The 22973-nt window shown below is 43.5% G+C and overlaps 1 protein-coding gene across 3 annotated transcripts in view; it reads right to left on the minus strand.

Annotated features, from left to right (window-relative positions):
- The window catches only part of IFT81 (intraflagellar transport 81), a 230547-nt gene that overhangs the window by 105922 nt on the left and 101652 nt on the right, over positions 1-22973 (minus strand). For all 3 annotated transcript variants that reach the window (XM_077292909.1, XM_077292904.1, XM_077292913.1), the window contains exons 9-11: positions 10764-10927; positions 4935-5027; positions 4582-4728 (exon numbers count right to left, since the gene is read on the minus strand). In XM_077292909.1, coding sequence (XP_077149024.1) covers positions 4582-4728; positions 4935-5027; positions 10764-10927 — 404 coding nt within the window. The remainder of the gene's footprint in view (positions 1-4581; positions 4729-4934; positions 5028-10763; positions 10928-22973) is intronic.

Consider the following 22973-nt stretch of genomic DNA (forward strand, 5'->3'; position numbering starts at 1 on the left):
TTCTTTCCTCAAAATTTTTTTTTTAGCCCTGATTTTTTTATTTTCCCAAGGGTAACAGGAGAAATTTGACCCCAAGAGTTGTTGTCCAGTTTCTCCTGAGTACGGTGATACCCCATATGTGGGGGTAAACCACTGTTTGGGCACATGCCGGAGCTCGGAAGTGAAGTAGTGACGTTTTGAAATGCAGACTTTGATGGAATGCTCTGCGGGCATCACGTTGTGTTTGCAGAGCCCCTGATGTGCCTAAACAGTAGAAACCCCCCACAAGTGACCCCATTTTGGAAACTAAACCCCCAAGGGAACTTATCTAGATGTGTGGTGAGCACTTTGAACCCCCAAGTGCTTCACAGAAGTTTATAACGCAGAGCCGTGAAAATAAAAAATCATTTTTCTTTCCTCAAAAATAATTTTTTAGCCTGCAATTTTTTATTTCCCCAAGGGTTACAGGAGAAACTGGACCCCAAAAGTTGTTGATCAGTTTCTCCTGAGTACGCTGGTACCCCATATGTGGGGGTAAACCACTGTTTGGGCACACGTCGGGGCTCGGAAGGGAGAGAGCACCATTTTACTTTTTCAACGCAAGATTGGCTGGAATCAATGGTGGCGCCGTGTTGCGTTTTGAGACCCCCTGATGTGCCTAAAAAGTGGAAACCCCTCAATTCTAACTCCAACACTAACCCCAACACACCCCTAACTCTAATCCCAACCCTAACCACAACCCTAACCCCAACACACCCCTAACCCTAGTCTTACCCCTAGTTCCAACCCTAACCCTAAGGCTATGTGCTCACGTTGCGGATTTGTGTGGATTTTTCCGCAGTTTTTGAAAAATCTGCAGGTAAAACGCAATGCGCTTTACCTGCGGATTTACCGCGGATTTCCAGTGTTTTTTGTGTGGATTTCACTTGCGGATTCCTATTATGGAGCAGGTGTAAAACGCTGCGGAATTGCACAAAGAATTGACATGCTGCAGAAAATACAACGCAGCGTTTCCGCGCTGTATTTTCCGCACCATGGGCACAGCGGATTTGGTTTTCCATAGGTTTACATGGTACTGTAAACGTGATGGAAAACTGATACGAATCCGCAGCGACCAATCCGCTGCGGATCCGCAGCCAAATCCTCACCGTGTGCACATAGCCTAATTCTAACCCTAATTCCAACCCTAACCCTAATTGCAACCCTAATTCTAACCCTAATTCTAACCCTAGCCCTAAGTGCAACCCTAGCCCTAAGTGCAACCCTAGCCCTAAGTGCATCCCTAGCCCTAAGTGCAACCCTAGCCCTAAGTGCATCCCTAGCCCTAAGTGCAACCCTAAGTGCAACCCTAGCCCTAAGCGCAACCCTAAGTGCAACCCTAGCCCTAAGCGCAACCCTAAGTGCAACCCTAGCTCTAAGTGCAACCCTAGCCCTACGTGCAACCCTAAGTACAACCCTAAGTGCAACCCTAAGTGCAACCCTAGCCCTAAGTGCAACCCTAAGTGCAACCCTAGCCCTAAGTGCAAACCTAAGTGCAACCCTAAGTGCAACCCTAGCCCTAAGTGCAACCCTAAGTGCAACCCTAGCCCTAAGTGCAACCCTAAGCGCAACCCTAGCCCTAAGTGCAACCCTAAGTGCAACCCTAGCCCTAAGTGCAACCCTAAGTGCAACCCTAAGTGCAACCCTAAGTGCAACCCTAGCCCTAAGTGCAACCCTAAGTGCAACCCTAGCCCTAAGTGCAACCCTAAGTGCAACCCTAAGTGCAACCCTAAGTGCAACCCTACCCCTAACCCTATCCCTAACCCTACCCCTAACCGTACCCCTAACCCTAACCCTAATGGAAAAACAAAAATAATTATATTTTCTGTATTTTATTATTGTCCCTACCTATGGGGGTGATAAAGGGGGGGATTTATTTACTATTTTTCTTATTTTGATCGCTGTGATAGAACTTATCACAGCGACCAAAATGTGCAGGAACGAATCTGCGGGCTGGCAGATTCGGCGGGCGCACTGCGCATGCGCCCGCCATTTTCCAAGATGGCGGCGCCCATGAAGAAGACGGCCGGACACCGGGAGGGATATCGGAGCTAGGTAAGTATGGGGGGGTGGGACCGGAACACGGGGGGGGGAATCGGAGGACCTGGGGAGCGGACAGGAGGACCGGGGGAGCCGACAGGAGGGAGGAGGGGAGCGGAACGGAGATCGGGGCAAAAAGGACGACTGGGGAGGCGATCGGTGGGGTGGGGTGGGGGCAGATCGGGGTCTCCAGCCATGGCAGATGCTATTGCAGCATCGGCCATGGCTGGATTGTAATATTTCGCCATTTTCATAGGTGAAATATTACAAATCGCTCTGATTGGCAGTTTCACTTTCAACAGCCAATCAGAGCGATCGTAGCCACGGGGGGGGTGAAGATACCCCCCCTGGGCTGTAGTACCACTCCCCCTGTCCCTGCAGATCGGGTAAAATGGGAGTTAACCCTTTCACCCGATCTGCAGGGACGCGATCATTCTGTGACACAGCATATGCGTCACAGGTCGGATTGGCACCGACTTTCATGACGCATACGCTGTGTCACAGGTCGGGAAGGGGTTAAGGACCTTCCACCTACCTCTAACTTTGTCATTTGTACCAATGTGCACCATGACCGCTGGGTCCTCACCAGCCCCTCCCAGTAATCTGTCAACCCGATCAGCGATGTGTCAGACTCGAGCGCCAGGTAGGCAGCACACCGTTCGACGATCCCTGTCTTTGTGATAGATTGCCCTATCTGTTCCCCTAATAATTGAGTCCCCCACTACCAGCACTTGTCTGGCCTGCCCTGGTCTCCTATTTCCCTCCTTACTGGAGCAGTCACTCCTCTGGCTTTCAGAGGACATGCCTGGCTGCAGCAGTGCTACCCCTGTACTGGCACCCCCCTCATCTGCCAACTTAGCAAACTTATTGGGGTGTGCCAGATCAGGACTAGCCTCCCTGGCACTCTTCCCTCTACCCTGCTTTCTAAGTGTCACCCAGCTTGCTACTCCATTGTCCTGCAGCTCCATCCTACCATACCCCCCCTCCTCTATCCCATTGAGCGTCTGCTCAGTGAGCAGAAGACTCCTTTCCATATTGTCTATGGATCTCAGTGTTGCCAGCTGCACATTTAGATTCAGAATCTGGGTTTCCAAATGCACAATGTGCTCACATCTCGCACAGCAGTATGCACCCTCGACCGGCTGATCAAGGACTGCATACATGTGGCAAGATGTGCACTGGATGGCATTAACAATAGTGGAGCACATTTCCTAATGGTGATTGCACCACACAGAAACATTAAATAAAAAATAAATACAAAGTATTAATAAAAAACAGACAGCAATTCTTCCCTTGGAAACTCCCTGATTCCAAAGTCACTGAATCACAAGTCACACTTACCGCCGTTCACACTTACGCTCAGGTCACACTCAGCTCGTTCACACTCGCTAATGCTTTAGATTTATAGATTTTTTTTTTCTCTATTTCCCCTCAACAGCAATCCACCTTGCTGTTCAAATGCACTTCCAAAAAGGAAGGGCTGACAGGAGGGGATTATGGAGCGGGCACTGAGTGCGGGGAGGAAGGAGCAGCCATTTTTCCGCCGGACTGTGCCCGTCAATGATTGGTCGTGGCTGTTTTGCCGCGACCAATCAGCGACTTGGATTTCCATGACAGACAGAGGCCGCGACCAATGAATATCTGTGACAGACAGACAGACAGAAGAACAGACGGAAGTGACCCTTAGACAATTATATAGTAGATATATATATAGTAGATATATATATATATATATTATATATATATATATATATATATATATATATATATATATATATATATATATATATATATATATATATATATATATATATATATATACACACATACACACACACACTCTCTCTGTGACTTTCCCAATAACTGGCCTACTAGGGAAAACAGCCGTGGCCTGGTTCATCATTGCCCATCATTGCCCATCAACTGCATAATTGTCTGTATTAATGGAGCTGATGGAGTGTTGCGCCCTGACATATTGGTGTTCTCCCTGACAAGGGACTTATTACAATGTCCAAATATAAAGATCTGTTTATACCTACATAAGCAATGATGACAAGGGGGCATCCTCTCAATCTTTAGGAAAAATGGTTAAATTATTATTAAAAACAGTGATGCTTTACAGTGCGAGCATGCCACATGATGCGGAAATGGTTGATTACTAAAAAAGTTCAAAGAGGGACCGGATGCCTTTCTAGAAAAACACTATATTACAGATCATGAATACTAAATTTTGGTGATGGAATGTCGATCCAGGGAACTAGCCTGACTACCATATCTGGAGGCAGGCAAGAATTTTTTCCCCCCAATAAAGGGCAATTAGCATTTGCCTAAAGGGGCGTTTTCCTTCTTATGGATCGACACGTTAGGTTATAAGCTGAACTCAATGGACTTGTGTCTTCTTTCAACCTTAAAACTATGAAACTATATTTCTCATATGAAGAATTGCTTCCCTCTTGTTCATTTAAAGAGATTGTAGCAATTAGGACAATCTTGTACAAGTATGTTGTGAGGCTTGTTTCTCACCTCATCTCCTCTTAACATTTCAGAGCCATCAGTGTCTCGAGCCTGGCTAGATTTTTGTGTTATTTCCCTCTCCAAATTGGCAATTTCTTCCTTTGCTTCCTGTAATTCTTCAGCTTTTGTTTCTTTCTTTCGTGAAATGATAGCTGCCTGAGAGAAAGAAAAAGAATTGTTTATATTGATTCAATACAAAATAAATTATGTCATCAATATATGTGACATAAATATCTTTCAAAAGGCTTCACTGTTTTTTTTATACTCATTTCTATAAACTTAACATTGCCATGGAGCTTTGAATAATATAAGCTGTAGAAGAGGAAGGCTGATAAGATTTTTCATCATACAGAAAAACACACCTGCTGTCGAAAAAGAGTAAGCTTGTCATCCACTGGATCACTTCTCATTCTCTTTTCAATCAGATGGTTAATTTCAGCATTAACTTCTTGGATCTAAAATAAGTAAACAAGTGTTAATCTATTTTATTCTAGCATTCTAAGCAAAAAATAACTTAGAAAAATAAATAAAAATGTTTACTTTTAAATTATTTGAAGATGTGGGATAAAACATACTCAATATCTAAAATGTGGAAGCAGATTAGAAAACATTAACATAAATGTAACTTTTTTTTTTTCTTATTTACACCAGTATTTATTTTTCCTGCTATTTGTATTTTTCATTTAATTTACACATTGTGCCCAGCATAAGGTAATTTAAAAAAATATTGAAAATGCTCCCAAAAGGTCTTTCATATGATTTCTCCTATAAGGCTAACTCGGGCTGGTGCATTAGCCTCAGTTACAGTGGGAATTCAGCCCCCTGGCTGCAAAGCAGAACTGCCTGCGTCTCTTTGGACCCAACAGCTACTGCTCCCTCCTTACACCCAGTGATCACTTCCAGAGGAGGAAGTGCTGTGTATACAGCCATAGAGAAGGAAGAGACGGCAATAAACCATCTCTGCAGTCTCTATGGGCAATCTGGTTGAATCAGAAAGCTGGATCCTCAGTCCTGCAGTGATTTTTCACATTAGTGCATTAACTCTTTACATTCCCCAAATTCTTGCGGGACGTATGTGACCAAATCAAAGACGTTAGCCAATGGGTTTTTTTCTCTATTGTCCATAGCAGTAATGTTGATTGCAAAACCTTTACTCTCTATCACAGGAGCTCCATTCACTCCATTAAGCTGCATTCACAGCCTGCAGAGAGAGGTGACACCTGACACCTCTCTCAGCCATACAATGTATCTCTCCCCTCCCTCCACAATGCCTGGCCATTCACTGCAGACCTGGAGCTCCTTCTTATCTTACTGAGGGATGAGTCACAGACAGCTCTGCACAGACAATGCTGCTCCATACACACCACAGAAACTAAAGGCCCCGTCTCACATAGCGAGATCGCTAGCGAGATCGCTGCTGAGTCACAAGTTTTGTGACGCAACAGCGACCTCAATAGCGATCTCGCTATGTGTGACACGTACCAGCGATCAGGCCCCTGCTGCGAGATCGCTGGTCGTGTCGGAATGGCCTGGACCTTTTTTTGGTCGTTGAGGTCCCGCTGACATCGCTGAATCGGTGTGTGTGACACCGATCCAGCGATGTCTTCACTGGTAACCAGGGTAAACATCGGGTTACTAAGCGCAGGGCCGCGCTTAGTAACCCGATGTTTACCCTGGTTACCAGCGTAAATGTAAAAAAAACCAAACAGTACAAACGCACCATCTGTTGCCCGTCAGGTCCCTTGCCGTCTGCTTCCTGCTCTGACTGAGCCGCCGTACAGTGAGAGCAGAGCGCAGCGGTGACGTCACTGCTGCGCTCTCACTTTCCGGCCGGATTACGCTGGTAACCAGGGTAAACATCGGGTTACTAAGCGCGGCCCTGCGCTTAGTAACCCGATGTTTACCCTGGTTACCCGGGTGCTGCAGGGGGACTTCGGCATCGTTGAAGACAGTTTCAACGATGCCGAAGTCGTTCCCCTGATCGTTGGTCGCTGGAGAGAGCTGTCTGTGTGATAGCTCCCCAGCGACCACACAGTGACCACACAGCGACGCTGCAGCGATCAGCATCGTTGTCTGTATCGCTGCAGCGTCGCTGTGTGAGACGGGGCCTTAACTGTGCTTCTGATGCACTAACTGCTGGTGATAGCAGATCACAGGTCAGTCACACACAAAATGGCGCTGCCCTGTGATGCTGCTCTTCATTCTGCCCCAGGGATATTAGACCACCCAAAAGGGGAGGGAAATGGTGATGTCAGCAGTTACTGCCCAGATTTTTCCAGCTAACAGTAAAGCTGGTAAGTCTTACTATAGCTGCTTGAAGTCTAAAACGGAAAATGCTCCCCCTAGTGGTCAATATATATATTTGTAAGAAAATATATAATATTTTTCATATAGAAATGTTTGCAAACAGTGCAAACATTGCATTAATACAATTTATTTACTATTTTAAGCTTAATTTCACAAAAAAACAAACTACAAGAAAACTGGTGGCACCTTCCCTTTAAATTAGAGAGATATGTCACACAAAATAGTTAATAAATAACATTTCCCACATGTCTACTTTACATCAGCACAATTTTGAAAACAACATTTTTTTTTTGTTAGGGAGTTAAGGGTTAAAAGCTGACCAGCAATTTCTCATTTTTACAACACCATTTTTTTTTAGGGACCACATCACATTTGAAGTCATTTTGAGGGGTCTATACGATTGAAAATAACCAAGTGTGACACCATTCTAAAAACTGCACCCCTCAAGGTGCTCAAAACCACATTCAAGAAGTTTATTAACCCTTTACATGCTTCACAGGAACTGAAACAATGTGGAAGGAAAAAATGAACATTTAACTTTTTTTTGCAAACATTTTAATTCAGAACCATTTTTTTTTTTTTCACAAGTGTAAAAACAGAAATTTAACCATAAATTTTGTTATGCAATTTCTCCTGAATACGCCGATACCCCATATGTGGGAGTAAACCACTGTTTGGGCGCACCGCAGAGCTTGGAAGTGAAGGAGCACCGTTTGACTTTTTCAATGCAAAATTGGCTGGAATGGAGATCGGATGCCATGTCACGTTTAGAGAGCCCCTGATGTGCCTAAACAGTGGAAACACTCCATAAGTGACACCATTTTGGAAACTAGACCCCTTAAGGAACTTATCTAGATGTGTGGTGAGCACTTTAATCCCCCAAGTGCTTCACAGAAATTTATAACGTAGAGCCGTGAAAATACAAAATCCTTTTTTTTACCTCAAAAAAGATTTTTTAGCCTGCAATTTTTTATTTCCTCAATGGTAACAGGAGACATTGGACCCCAAAATCTGTTGACCAGTTTGTCCTGAGTACGCTGATACCCCATATGTGGGGGGGCACTGTTTGGGCACCCATCAGGGCTCGGAAGGGAAGGAGCACCGCTTGGAATGCAGACTTTGATGGGATGGTCTGCAGGCGTCATGTTGCATTTGCAGAGCTCCTGATGTACCTAAACAGTAGAAACCCCCCACAAGTGACCACATTTTGGAAACTAGACCCCCCAAAGAGCTTATCTAGATGTGTGGTGAGCACTATGAACCCCCAACTCCTTCACAGAAGTTTATAATGTAGAGCCGTGAAAATAAAAATCGCATTTTTTCTACAAAAATGATCTTTTTACCCCCAAATTTTTTCTTTCACAAGGGTAACAGGAGAAATTGGACCCCAAAATTTATTGTGCAATTTATGCTGAGTAGGATGATACCCCATATGTGGGGGTAAACCACTGTTTGGGTGCATGGCAGAGCTCGGAAGGGAAGGAGCGCCATTTTGGAATGCAGACTTTGATACAATTGTCTGCGGGCGTTATGTTGCGTTTGCAGAGCCCCCGATGTACCTAAACAGTAGAAACCCCCCACAAGTGACCCCATTTTGAAAACTAGACCCCCCAAAGAACTTATCTAGATGTGTTGTGAGAACTTTGAATGCCCAAGTGCTTCACAGAAGTCGTGAAAATAAAAAAAAATTCCACAAAAAAGATTTTTTTAGCCCCCAAATTTTTACAAGGGTAACAAGAGAAATTGGACCTCAAAAGTTGTTGTCCAATTTGTCCTGAGTACACTGATACCCCACACTGTTTGGGCTCAAGAGACCCCATTTTGGAAACTAGACCCCCCAAGGAACTTATCTAGATGTGTGGTGAGGACTTTGAATCCCAAGTGCTTCACAGAAGTTTATAATGCAGAGTCATGAAAATAAAAAAAAATATTTTTTTCCACAAAAAAGATTTTAGCCCCCAAGTTTTTTATTTTCACAAGGGTAACAGGAGAAATTGGACTCCAAAAGTTGTTGTCCAATTTATCCCGAGTACGCTGATGCCCCATATGTGGGGGTAAACCACTGTTTGGGCGCACGGCAGAGCTCAGAAGGGATGGAGCACCATTTGACTTTTTGAGCGCAAAATTGGCTGTGGCGTTTAGAGACCCCCTGATGTACTTAAACAGTGGAAACCCCCCAATTCTAACTCCAACCCTAACCCCAACACACCCCTAACCCTAATCCCAACCCGATCCATAATCCTAATCACAACCCTAACCCCCAAAACATCCCTAACCCTAATCCCAAAGCTAACCATAACCCTAATCAAAACCCTAAACCCAACACACCCCTAATCCTAATCTGTTTTAGCTATCCAGAGCAGTTTATGCAGTTTTTATTAAACTTTCCTGGACATTTCAATAATACTGCTTCCTGTGCCTACCTCAACCGCAGCAAAGTGAGTACAGACTCCTACAATGCCCAACTGACATCTCTCCCAATCATCAGTCAGCCGGCGCCCCCATACACGTAGACAGTAGGCCGAACTCGTCGATAGCAGCATGTTCAGCCGGCATTAATCTAATGCGTATGGGAGCCTTAACTCTTTTACATGTTAAATTGCAGTGATCACCAAGAATAACCAGGAGCTAGCAAAGGAACGAGTTTCCTATTATTGTCAGACCAGTCAACTCTATAATAATAAAAGGTAATAGCGCTATTCACAGACTGGAAATATAACAGTGATAAAGGAAGAGTGGGGGGAAGGATAGGATAGACTAAGGGTACCTTCACACGAAGCGACGCTGCAGCGATAGCGACAACGATGTCGATCGCTGCAGCGTCGCTGTTTGGTCGCTGGAGAGCTGTCACACAGACCGCTCTCCAGCGATCAACTATGCCGAGGTCCCCTGGTAACCAGGGTAAACATCGGGTAACTAAGCGCAGGGCCGCGCTTAGTAACCCGATGTTTACCCTGGTTACCAGCGTAAAATCTAAAAAAAACAAACAGCACATACTTACATTCACGTCCCCCTGCGTCCACTTCCTGACTGACTGAGCGCCGTACAGTGAGAGCAGAGCGGTGACGTCACCGCTGTGCTGCTTTCACTTTCACTTTGCGGCGCTGAGTCAGAGGAGGAAGCAGACTGCAGGGGACGCAATGTGAGTATGTGCTGTTTGTTTTTTTTACATTTTACGCTAGTAACCAGGGTAAACATCGGGTAACTAAGCGCGGCCCTGCGCTTAGTAACCCGATGTTTACCCTGGTTACCAGTGTAAAATATCGCTGGTATCGTTGCTTTTGCTTTCAAACACAACGATACACAGCGATCGGACGACCAAATAAAGTTCTGGACTTTATTCAGCGACCAGCGACATCACAGCAGGATCCTGATCGCTGCTGCGTGTCAAACGAAACGATATCGCTAGCGAGGACGCTGCAACGTCACGGATTGCTAGCGATATCGTTATAATGTCGTTTCGTGTGAAGGTACCTTAACAGTGTTGGATGGTGTGAGAAATAGATATGTGATCTAATTAGAATGATGGTGGTGCACTGATGCTCTGCTAATATTTGTTATGTGCTTAAAATGTTTTCAATCTGATAAAAACTGGAAAAGGAAGAAAACATGACTGCCTGGTGAGAACAGTTATCATGTGCTGGTCTCATTTCCACTTAGCTGTTTGAAACACTAGATAAAATTATGTGAAAAACAGCATATGGATACATGGTATGCTTTCAGATATACAGGGAATCTATTCGTCTGCTTATTACGATGCAGTTAAACAACATATATTTCAATTAAAGACTTTCTGGAGAAACAGAAATTGCATAAAACATAACACTACTAATATTTATGTATAAAGTTACAGTGAATAATGTAGACATATACTCTATATATACCTTGGTTTCAAGTTCTGTGAGATCAGACTGGTCAATTACTTGCTCATTCATTACTCTTTGCATGAAGCTCAGGGTTAGTCTCTTGTTCTCCAGTTCTTTTGGAAGCTTTTCAGAAACCATATATGAATTAAATTTAATTTCTTCTTCAACTCTTTTCATAAGACCTAAAGAAAAGTAAAATATATACAAAATTAACACATATGAAATATTTCTGCAAGGAACTGACAAAATGGTTTAGGTTTAGGTGTATGGGGTGAACTCAGGATCTTAGCCAGCTCCATACACTGGGGGTGCCAACCGTGTTGTAGAGCCTGCCTCTGAATCTAGTAGCAGCAACTGGAGTTGGCTCATATCGCTGCTGTTTAACCTTTGAAATGCCCTCTTAACAACTGAAAACACTGGCATTTATATGCTTGGATTTGTTAGATCCCAGAGAACCATTTACTTGCACATTAGACTCCCATGGCACAATCACTACTGCTAGCATCTTAGGCTACTTTCACACTAGCGTCGGGCTCGGCCCGTCGCAGTGCGTCGGGCCGAGGTTACCGACGCTAGCGTTCTCTGCGCCGCACAACGGGGGCAGCGGATGCATTTTTCCAGCGCATCCGCCGCCCCATGGGGAAGTGCGGGGAGGTGGGGGCGGAGTTCTGGCCGCGCATGCGCGGTCGGAAAAAGCGGACCGTCGGCGGCAAAAAACGTTACACGTAGCGTTTTTTGGTGCCGACGGTCCGCCACAACACGGCGCAACCGTCGCACGACGGTTGCGACGTGTGGCAATCCGTCGCAATGCGTCGCGTAATGTTAGCCAATGGAGAAAAAACGCATCCTGCAAGCACTTTTGCAGGATGCGTTTTTTCTGCAAAACGACGCATTGTGACGGATTGCAGTTAACGCTAGTGTGAAAGTAGCCTTAGCATGTTGGTACTACTCTAAAGCTCCACCATAAGCATGGTTTTATAGCAGATTGTTAATTTGGTAACGTATTGACGTATTTCAGTTTTTTGAACAAGTGATCAAATGGTCTAGTGGGACTAAACAAGTACCGTATATACTCGAGTATAAGCTGACCCGAGTATAAGCTGAGGCCCCTAATTTTGCCACAAAAAAACTGGGAAAACTTAATGACTCGAGTATAAGCTTAGGGTGGGAAATGCAGCAGCTTACTGGTAAATTTAAAAAATAAAAATAGATACCAATAAAAGTAAAATTAATTGAGACATCAGTAGGTTGTGTTTTTGAATATCCGTATTGAATCAGGAGCCCCATATAATGCTCCATATAGTTCATGATGGGACCCATAAGATGCGCCATATTAAAATATGCCCCATATAATGCTCCATAAAGTTCATGATGGGCCCATATATTTGCTCCATAAAGTTGATTATGGCCCCATAAGATGCTCCATAGAAAATATGCCACATGTAATGCTGCATAAAAGTTGATTATGGCCCCATAAGATGCTCCACAGAAAATATGCCACATGTAATGCTGTATAAAAGTTGATTATGGCCCCATAAGATGCTCCATAGAAAATATGCCACATGCAATGCAGGATAAAGGTTGATTATGGCCCCATAAGATGCTCCATAGAAAAATATGCCACATGTAGTAATGCTGCATAAAGGTTAATAATGGCCCCATAGAAAATATGCCACATGTAATGCTGCATAAAAGTTGATTATGGCCCCATAAGATGAAGTTTATGCTGATATGATTAACCGTACTGTGTATCTGCTGCAATAAAAAAAAAAATTACATACTCGCCTCTCGTTGTTGCCCGCGGCTCCTCAGCGTCCTGTCTCTCTGCAGTGACTGCTCCGGCAGATGGCGCACACTAACACGTCATCGCGCCCTCTGACCTGAACGTCACAGCCAGAAGATGCGGAAGACGGAGCCCGGCGGTGGAACGGGGACAGGTGAATATCGGAATGCTCACCCTCCCCGTTATACTCACCTGCAACCTGGCAGCTTCTCACTGACAGATGGTCTCCGAGCGCCGGCAGCTTCTTCCTATGTTCAGCAGTCACATGGTACCACACATTAAAGTAATGAACATGCGCTCCACCCCTAAGGGGGTGGAGTCACGTCTATATTCATTACTTTAATGAGCGGTACCACGTGACCGCTGAACAAAGGAAGAAGCTGTCAGCGCCCGGAGACCATCTGTCAGTGAGAAGCAGGGACCGCGCCGGGAGCAGGTGAATATGATGTGGCAGCCGTCGCTCCCCCTCCCCCACCGACCCCCCAGGGACAATGACTCGAGTATAAACCGAGAGGGGCACTTTCAGCCTACAAAAATGGGCTGAAAACCTTGGCTTATACTCGAGTATATACGGTATGTAAAAATGTTGACAAATGTATGAAAAATGATATAAAACCCTTTAAACCTAAATGTAAAAACAATCCAAATAAAAAAAACCTTAAAAAAGCCTGAGCTTTCAAAATATAAAATTATCATTATTTAACTAATCTTAAATGCCATAATATTTACAGTACAGATGGACAATGACTCAAAACATACTGCGTAATCAACCCAGAAATTTTTAAGGCAAAGAAGTGAAATATTCTGCGGTGCCCGAGTCAATCACAAGATCTCAATCCCATCGAGTATGCATTTCCTATTCTTAAGACAATGTCCACTACATTGTATAATCTATGACCCCATAGATTTACACCTTTTAACTAAGTATTTTTGTAAATACCTTATGCTGTCATATGTGCCTGTGATAGGCGCTATCGCTGCTCGCTCAGTCTGCATCACATGACTCCGCGGCTGCAGCTGGCCTCCGCTGATGTCACATCAACTTCTAGATTTCTTGAATTCACCCAGGCGTGGCCCAGTCGCAGGCACCCCCCTTGATTGACTGGGTTGTGTTTCACAACACGTCACAGCCCAGTATCCAAAGCACGCTTTCCTTCTCTACTCTACTTTCATTGGCTGCAAGCGCGCGCTGGATACTGGATCCATGCGATTACAGTGATACCAGATTTATATAATTTTTTTTATGTTTGGCTGCTGTCAAACACTATAGAAATATATTTTTTACACCGCCATATTTTGATAGCTATAATTTTTCAATATTTCTGCCGACAAAGTCATGTGAGGGCTTGTTTTTTGTGGGACGAGTTGCCATTTTTATTGGTACCATTTTTGGGCACATGACAATTTTTGATTGCTTTCTATTCCGATTTTTGGGAGGCAGAATTAACAAAAACCAGCAAGACGGCAATTTTTTTTTTTTTTATGCCGTTCCACATGTGGTAAAATTGAAAAGGCAGCTTTAATTTTCGGGTCAGTACGATTGCAGCGATACCACATTTATAATTTTTTTTTTATGTTTTGGCGCTTTTACACAATAAAACCTATTTTATATAAAAACATTTTTTTATGCATCGAGAGCTATAACTTATTTATTTTTTGCTGAAGGAGCTGTGTGATAGCCTGTTTTTTTGTGGGACAAGATGACGTTTTCAGTGATACCATTTTGTTTTACATTCGTCTTTTTGATTGCATTTTATGAAACTTTTTGTTCGGCGGCATGGTGATAAAGTATCATTTTTTGCCTCTGTGTTAACTGAAAAAGGTTTACTAGTGTGACATTTTTATATGGCAGGTCGCTCCAGATGCAGTGATACAAAATATGAGCACTTTTTTCATATAACATTTTTATTTTATTTTTAATATTTTGTGATTTTTATTCTATTTTTTTTTTTTTTTAAACTTTTGTTTTAGTTTTTTACGTAGTTCCACTATGGGACTTTCATTTTCAGCACTCTGATCACAGCTATAAAGCACAGCAATGACCAAGTATTTTTATGTTTTGCAACCGTCAGTGCTGCACTGACAGAAGTTCGTTAGATTATGCACTGCGCATGATGTAACTAACTTGCTAGAGCCTGCTGACCCGGATGTCATCATGATGATTAACCGGATCACCATGGCTACAATCGGGCCACTGCGATGTCGTCATTCTCTCCGTCTGCCTGCCTTCTAAATAAAGATTTAAGGGGTTAATCTACCAGGAGCGGTGCGGGCACCGCTCGTGTCAATGAGTGCAGGGTGTCAGCTGTCAGAATCTCTGAACACCCGCATGTGTTCGCAGCTCCTGGCAGAATCGCCTGGATGTAACCATATGTACAAGGTCGTGAAGGGATTAAATAAACCTGAAAGTCTACATTTAAATTGCATCTCAGTTGCTTAATTTTAAATGACAAAATCACGAAGACTTGGTCACTGTCCAAATATTCTAAACACATACTTTATTGAAATATAAATATATATATATATATATATATATATATATATATATATATATATATATATACACACACTAGACTAGATGGTGGCCCGATTCGAACGCATCCGGTATTCTAGAATATGTATAGTAGTATATAGCACAGTCTACGCAGTATATAACACAGCCCATGTAGTATATAACAGCCCACGTAGTATATAACACAGCCCATGTAGAATATAACACAGGCCACGTAGTACATAACACAGCCACGTAGTATATAGCACAGCCCACGTAGTATATAGCACAGAGACGAAGTATATAACACAGGCCACGCCGTATATAAGGGCTGTCCCACACGTCCAGATAATTCCGGTACCGGAAACAATCGGTACCGGAATTATCCGTGTCCGTGTGCCCCTGCGTTTCTGGTGAACATCAGTGTGGCACACGTGTGCCGCCCGTGTGCCCACTGGGTACCACACGCACCGTGCTGGGTACCACACGTACTACCAGCATCTGGTGCTGAAGCCGCGATTCATATGTTCCCTGCAGCAGCGTTTGCTGCAGAGAAAATATGAATAATAGTGTTTAAAAGAAAGATCTATGTGTCCGCCGCCCCCCCACCCCCTGTGCGCCCCCCCACCCCCTGTGCGCCCCCCCCGCTGTTCTGAAAATACTCAGCCACGTCCCTCGTTGGCTGTCGCTGCTTCCTGGTCTGGCCCCATCTTCTCCTGTATGCGGTCATGTGGGGCCGCTCATTTACAGTCATGAATAGGCGGCTCCACCCCTATGGGAGGTGGAGCCACCTATTCATGACTCTAATCGGCGGGCCCACGTGACCGCATACAGTAGAAGGGGCGGCCAGCACAGAACACTGCGAGGGAGGCGGGTAAGTATTTTCAGAACAGCGGGGGGGCGCACAGGGGGTGGGAGGGCGGCGGACACATAGATCTTTCTTTTAAACACTATTATTCATATCTTCTATGCAGCAAACGCTGCTGCAGGGAAGATATGAATGGCGGCTTCAGCACCATGTGGGGGGGACAGCGCTTACTGTAGCGCTGTCTCCTGCACGCCACACGGACTGCACACGGAGAAGGTCCGTGTGTGGTCCGTGTTTTACACGGACCCATTGACTTTAATGGGTCCGTGTAATACGTGCGCTCCCACGAACACTGACATGTCTCCGTGTTTGGCACACGGAGACACGGTCCGCAAAAAATCAATGACATCTGCACAGATGCATTGATTTTTATGGGTCTACGTGTGTCAGTGTCTCCGGTACGTGAGGAAACTGTCACCTCACGTACTGGAGACACTGACTTGTGAAACCGGCCTAACACAGCCCAGCAGTACATAACACAGCCCACGTAGTATCTAACACAGCCCACGTAGTATCTAACACAGCCCACGTAGTTTCTAACACAGCCCACGTAGTATCTAACACAGCCCACGTAGTATCTAACACAGCCCACGTAGTATATAGCAATGTGGGCACCATATCCCTGTTAAAAAAATAATTAAAATAAAAAATAGTTATATACTCACCTTCCGGCGGCTCCCGGATCCAGCCCAGGCCTTTAGCGACGCTTCGTTCCCAGTAATGCCTTGCGGCAATAACCAGTGATGATGTAGCGGTCTTGCGAGGGCACTGACTGGAGGGGAGTAGGGAGGGGCCAACTCGTGGCCGGACTGTGCCTGTCGCTGATTGGTCGCGCCCAGCCGGCCGCGACCAATCAGCGATGCGGGATTTCCGTGACAGAGAAACAGACAGACAAACAGACGGAAGTGGGCCTTAGACAATTATATATATATATATATATATATATATATATATATATATATACACACACAGTTAAGTCCATATATATTTGGACAGAGACAACATTTTTCTAATTTTGGTTACAGACATTACCACAATGAATTTTAAACAAAACAATTCAGATGCAGTTGAAGTTCAGACTTTCAGCTTTCATTTGAGGGTATCCACATTAAAATTGGATGAAGGGTTTAGGAGTTTCAGCTCCTTAACATGGGCCACCCTGTTTTTGAAGGGACCAAAAGTAATTGGACAATTGACTCCAAGGCTATTTCATGGACAGGTGTGGGCAATCCCTTCGTTATGTCATTCTCAATGAAGCAGATAAAAGGCCTGGAGGTGATTTGAGGTGTGGTGCTTGCATTTGGAAGGTTTTGCTGTGAAGTAAACATGCGGTCAAAGGAGCTCTCCATGCACATACACATACATACATACATAAAAACCACAGTTGCCATTCTTAGTTCACGTTGCCTGTCGTTAGAGACACAATGAAAATCGATCAATAAGTTATGCTTACCTCTAAGGGTACCAATGAAAATAGTGAATAAGAGAGAGGCCCCCTCAGTTCAACTGATAAAGAAGCAAAGCAATGGTCCTTAATAAAAGGGGAAAAAGAAGCTAAAGCAGAAAAACACAAATTGGTCCTTGAAGTTCCCCCCACAAGTTATCTATAGCTACAGTGCTTTCATGTAGTAAAATAAAATACTTTATGCACCCCATTTTAATCAAAGAATGTGTATGTATTGTTTTTTTGTTTCCAATTTGTATTTGGAGTTCTCCTGTGTCAAGTGCTGGGTTTGAAAGAGCACTTTCTTTAGCTAAAAAATGTTTCCCAAAATATTAGGTTTAGGATTAGTAAAATGCTATTTGTATGATACCTCCATATATCATAGTATAAGAAACAAAATAAATGTGGCCAAATTAGATAGGAATAAGTCATCTAGGAGAAAACCCTAAAACATAAATGCATTTTTGATAGGCAGAGGGACACATACACTTGTAGCAGCAGGTTTACCTTGAAGCAATACAACATGGGCATCTAGTAATTCAATATTCCCACCCTTCATTCCGCCAACATCTCATGGCGTATACAATGGTGTTCAAAAGTCCTGCATAGGCGTGAAGAAAACTATATGTTTCATACGTCTGCATCTCTACAGTGAAACTGGTGGAACATATATGTTTTTGTAATCCCTCATTGTATGCCATACTCATTTTTGAATGTCCCAAGTGTATAAATTGTTATGGTATGCGCATTTTTGATAATTTTTTTACAGCATAACCATACCTACACCAGTACAGTGTGTAGAATGGTGAACAGGTTTCTAAGTTCATTAACTTCCAATGCAAGTTCACACAGACTTAAATTTAACTTTTTAAGATTTATTATTTTTTATTTAATTCAGAGTCCTGAAAAGGGCCTTTAGAGTGCATCTTTAGCTTCTAATACTTTATTGGCCAGCCTTTGCTCTTGAGCACCAGCTTGCATCTCTGTGGCATTGAGTGAACAAGCTTCTGCAGATGTTCACGAGTGATGATGTGGTTCCAGGCCTGTATCAGAGCCTCAATCAACTCACTCTTGGTCCTTGGCTGTTTTCTAGATATCTCTAATGATACCTTGTGCCACAAATTTTCAATTGGATTGAGGTCCGGGGACTGAGCTGGCCAGTCAATAGTAGCCACCTTGTTCTTTTTTTTCCATTCCGTTACTGTCTTAGCTCTGTGACAAGGAACATTATCATCCTGGAAGATGTAATCCCCTGAAAAGAGGTGTTGAGCAGAAGGCAGCATTTTCTTATTAAGGATGTCTATGTATTTTTTTGCATTAACCATACCCTCCACAATATGAAGCCTTCCAACACCATTGGCTGCCATACAGCCCCAGACCATTACTTTCATCGGATGTTTCACAGAGAAGCTCAAACACTCTGGCTTGTACTCTTCATGTGGGAACCTTCTCACATAAGACTTGCCATCATTTCCTAAAATGCAAAAAGTGCTTTCATCACTAAATAGCACTTTTTCCCACTCCTCCTTCCTCCATTTTAAATATTTCAATGCCCACAGTTTTTGCCTTTGTCTTTGTATGGCTGTCATCAATGGCTTCTTTCGGGCCTTGCACCCTCTCAATCCTGCTTCCAAACATCTCTTCCTAACAGTTGATGTTGCTACCTCAATATTGCACTTTTCTTGCCATTCTCGCAGAAGCTGAGGAGAGGTGAGCTTTCGATTGGCAAGGGATGTTCTTATCAGTACTCTATCCTCCCTTCTAGTTGACTTTCTGGGCCGACCAGATCTGGGCCTGTCCAGGGTAATTCCAAGCTGCTTATGTTTCTGCAAAATTCTTACGACTGTACTGATTACAGCCGACCTTCCTTGCGATCTGGGGGCCAGTATAACCCTCTTCATGTAGCAACACAACTCGCACACAATCCTCCGCTGACAAAAATCTGAAGGCTCCCATCATAAAACTCTACAGTATGATTCACTAGATAGACCAACAGATAAAACAAACAAACAAAGCAGCAGATGTGATGCAATGTAATGCAATGTGATTGGCTGCCATATCCAGGTTATGATTGGTCACAAGAACCTCATCTGTGATTGGCTAATTTTGGATCTGAAGCTGTACAATATTTAGTTGTGCTTTCAATTCCCATATTGTTGCAATAATATCAGGCAAAACTGCTTCAAAAGCTAAAAATATTATAGGGAGAGAATGCAAAATTGTATTCTGAACAAAACCATATATAATATGTCATATTAGCATCGAAGATATTCGACAGAAAACGTTTAAAACTTGAAAAATCAATTTATCCTATACCTATGCAGGACTTTTGAACACCACTGTATATGGTAACTGCACTGTCCCAATGAACATCAACCAACCCCCACAAAAATTAGAGTGTTTGGTGAACAACTACTTATGGATCTTTATTGTCCTTGCCACTCATCCACAAGAAACGTATTCCCCCAGCATTGGTGGCTTACACCAAAGATCAATAATCTCCTCAATTATTTTTTACCATATTTCATACTCGTTGAGACATATGAGAGACTGGTTAGTCATTGCAAGTTAACAACTCTATAACTCTGTTATCAAGTTCTTCTATAATAGTGGAGGAGACTAGGAATGTTCTTCATAAACAATAAAAATCCTTTCCTCCACACAACAGCCTGATCTGGGCCATGTCCCTGATAATCATCCAACCTGCCTCTTTAGGTCTCAGGAGATATGGCAGCTTAATGGGGTTGTCCTCTACTTAAGATATTGATGGCACATGTGATAGCAGGATTTTTTTTGTCTCCATTTTAGTTGTGTCTACGTGTATCTCCACTCGTGTGATACGGAGAAGTTAGTGTTCATTTTTAGGTTAGAAGTCACATGTATTTCTTTGTAAAACAAAACTTAGAGAGAACATGTAGGAATGTGAAGTAGGAGCCTCACCTAGAACCTTAAAGGGAACCTGTCAGCAGGATTGTGCACCGTAACCTACAGACAATGTCAGGTTAGCGCCTTTATACTGATTAAAATGATACCTTGGTTGATGAAATCCATCCAGTGGTTGTTGTTTAAACTTAATGTCCATTTATTTATTATATCTGGTGATAGAAATTTATTCAGGAAAAAAAATTCTCTCGAAATGGCGCAGACTATGCATGCGCAGCAGCATCTATCAGTGAAAAACCAAACACAACAATGACGCGCCCCATTAGTTTTCTTCCAACCCAATCAGTCCACTCTCAGTACTTCAAAACAGCAACACTGACCTTGTAAATCTCCTTGGTGCTAACCTGCTGCAGAAGATACGTGCCAACATACAGTATCAGGAGGATGGCACTGTGCACTGTCTCTGGTACCCTAAACAATCAGGTTTGCCTACTGGGTGCCTGTGACTATAACCCTTGGTTCATGTTTGTCACAGTATGCTCCTAAGAGGAGACCACCCAGTTTCTGTCTGCTATACCGGAATACCTCTGGTCTAATGGGCCAGCAGATGTAGAACGCCTGTCTGTGCCCCCAGTTAGCATTGACCTAAAGCCATGCAATACCCCAGTGTTCCCAGTCAAGAAAAAAGTAGAGAAAGGTCAGCCCAGTACCACACTGACCATGACTTGCGGGCTGTTAATGGGGCCACTGTCCTCAATACACCCATTGTGAATAACCTGCATACGCTATTGGTACAGATTTCCCACACAGCCACCAATTTCATGGTCATTGATCTGGCCAATGCTTTGTTCTCAGTAAAACTCCACCCTGATTCTTGGTATTTGTTTGCCTTAGCACACAAGAGCAAACTTGCCATGTCTTACTGGCAAAGAACAATCCAACCAGGCAGTCCTTCTTCAGTATGTCAATGATTTACTCCTTTGCTGCCCCAGTAAAAAATACTATCGAAAACACTGTCCCTCCTACAGTTTCTTGCAGACAGAGGTTGCAAAGCTTCTAAAAGGGAACTCCAAATTTGCTGTACAACCATCAAAGTTTTTGGAAGACTGTATTTCTGTGGGAGTTAAGCACCTCACAACAGACAGAAAGAAGGCTATTCAGATGCTCACCCCTCCATACAATCCTAAAGCACTGAGTGGAGAGCACTGAATATTTATTCCCTTAAGTAGCGGGCACACTTCAGAGTCCAGCAGCTGCAGGAAGCCGGTTGCTGCAGCTAACAGCGTGTCCACTACTAAAGTGAAATGAAAATTCACTGCTCTCCACTCCTATCGGCGTGGAGAGCATTGAGAATTCATTTCTCTTTAGCAGTGGGCACAGGTGTTCGTTGCAGCAGCCAGCTCCTGCCTCCTGTAACCCGTTGCTCTGCCGCTCCTCCTACGTCTTATAGTCCAAAAAATACCGTAAGTTGGACCCTCACTCAAGTTATAAGCCGAGGGGGGCTTTTTCAGCTTAAAAAATGTGCTGAAAAACTCGGCTTAAACACGAGTATACATGTTACTTAGAAAATTGGTGTTCAATACTTATTTCACAAGTTGTAAATTCCTCCAATTAACTTTTGTAACCAGTCAGGTCACCGAACTCTGCCATTATTTTGAAGATTACCAATCGATAATTGGGTCTCCCAAAACATAAAAATATTTGTTTATAATGCAATTTACTAGAACAATACCTACAGCCACCTATTGCTGCAAATCATTTCGTAGTTTGTGTGGAGGCACCCAGTAGCTAACGAAACCACTGTTTTCATTTCTTTCCACAAGACCTATCTCGAAACAATATCACAAATAAACATATTAGGAGAATTATTGTTTAATTGTTATAAGGGTCAATCTGCATTAAAAGGAATCTGTCACCACATTTGACCTATCTAAACTGTTAATATGGGCATACAGGTTATAGACTGTTGAAAACATTTCTATCTGTGTGCCTCATATCAGATGCCTTGCTGCTGGGAAATCATCGTTTATGACCTTTTCCAGGCTATGGGGCGGAAGCTGCCTTTAAGATAACTCTGCCTCCAGAGCTGATTTTAAATAGAAGGTGGAAGTTACCAGTGTGAAACAAGTAACTAAGGCCCCTTTCACACATCAGTTTTTTGCTATCAGTCGCAATCCGCTTAATTTTGAAAAAAACGGATCCGGCGACTGATGCCGCTGGATCCATTTTTTTCTCATAGATTTGTATTAGCGATGGATGGCCTCACGTTTCATCCGTCGTTCTCCGCATCCGTCAAAAATTGTTTGTCAGGCGGCCGGAGACAACGGACAAAGTAACGTTTTTTTGTATCCGTCAAAAAAACGGACAGCGACGGATCCGTCACCGTCCGTCGTTTGCTTGAGTGGAAGCCTATGGGCGCCAGATCCGTCAAATGATGGCGACGGATTCCGTTTTTTTTTTTAAACTGAGCATGCTCCTATCCAATTAGCCAGATCCGCTAGCCGGATCCATCGCAGATTGTGAAAAACTGATGAGACGGATACGTCGAGCCAACGGATTGTGACTGATGGTAAAAAACTGATGTGTGAAAGGGGCCTAACACAGAATAGGAGAAATGAACCTTGTCTTCTTGCAAACACATGTTTTGCTTCTGGGTATGTGCACACGTTGCGGATTCTCTAAGTTTTGTGGTGCAGAAACGCTGCAGATCAGCAATTGATTTACAGTACAATGTAAATCAATGAGAGAAAAAAACGCTG

This window comes from Ranitomeya variabilis, chromosome 1, assembly GCF_051348905.1.
Source record: "Ranitomeya variabilis isolate aRanVar5 chromosome 1, aRanVar5.hap1, whole genome shotgun sequence".
In the NCBI taxonomy this organism is placed as follows: Eukaryota; Metazoa; Chordata; class Amphibia; order Anura; family Dendrobatidae; genus Ranitomeya; species Ranitomeya variabilis.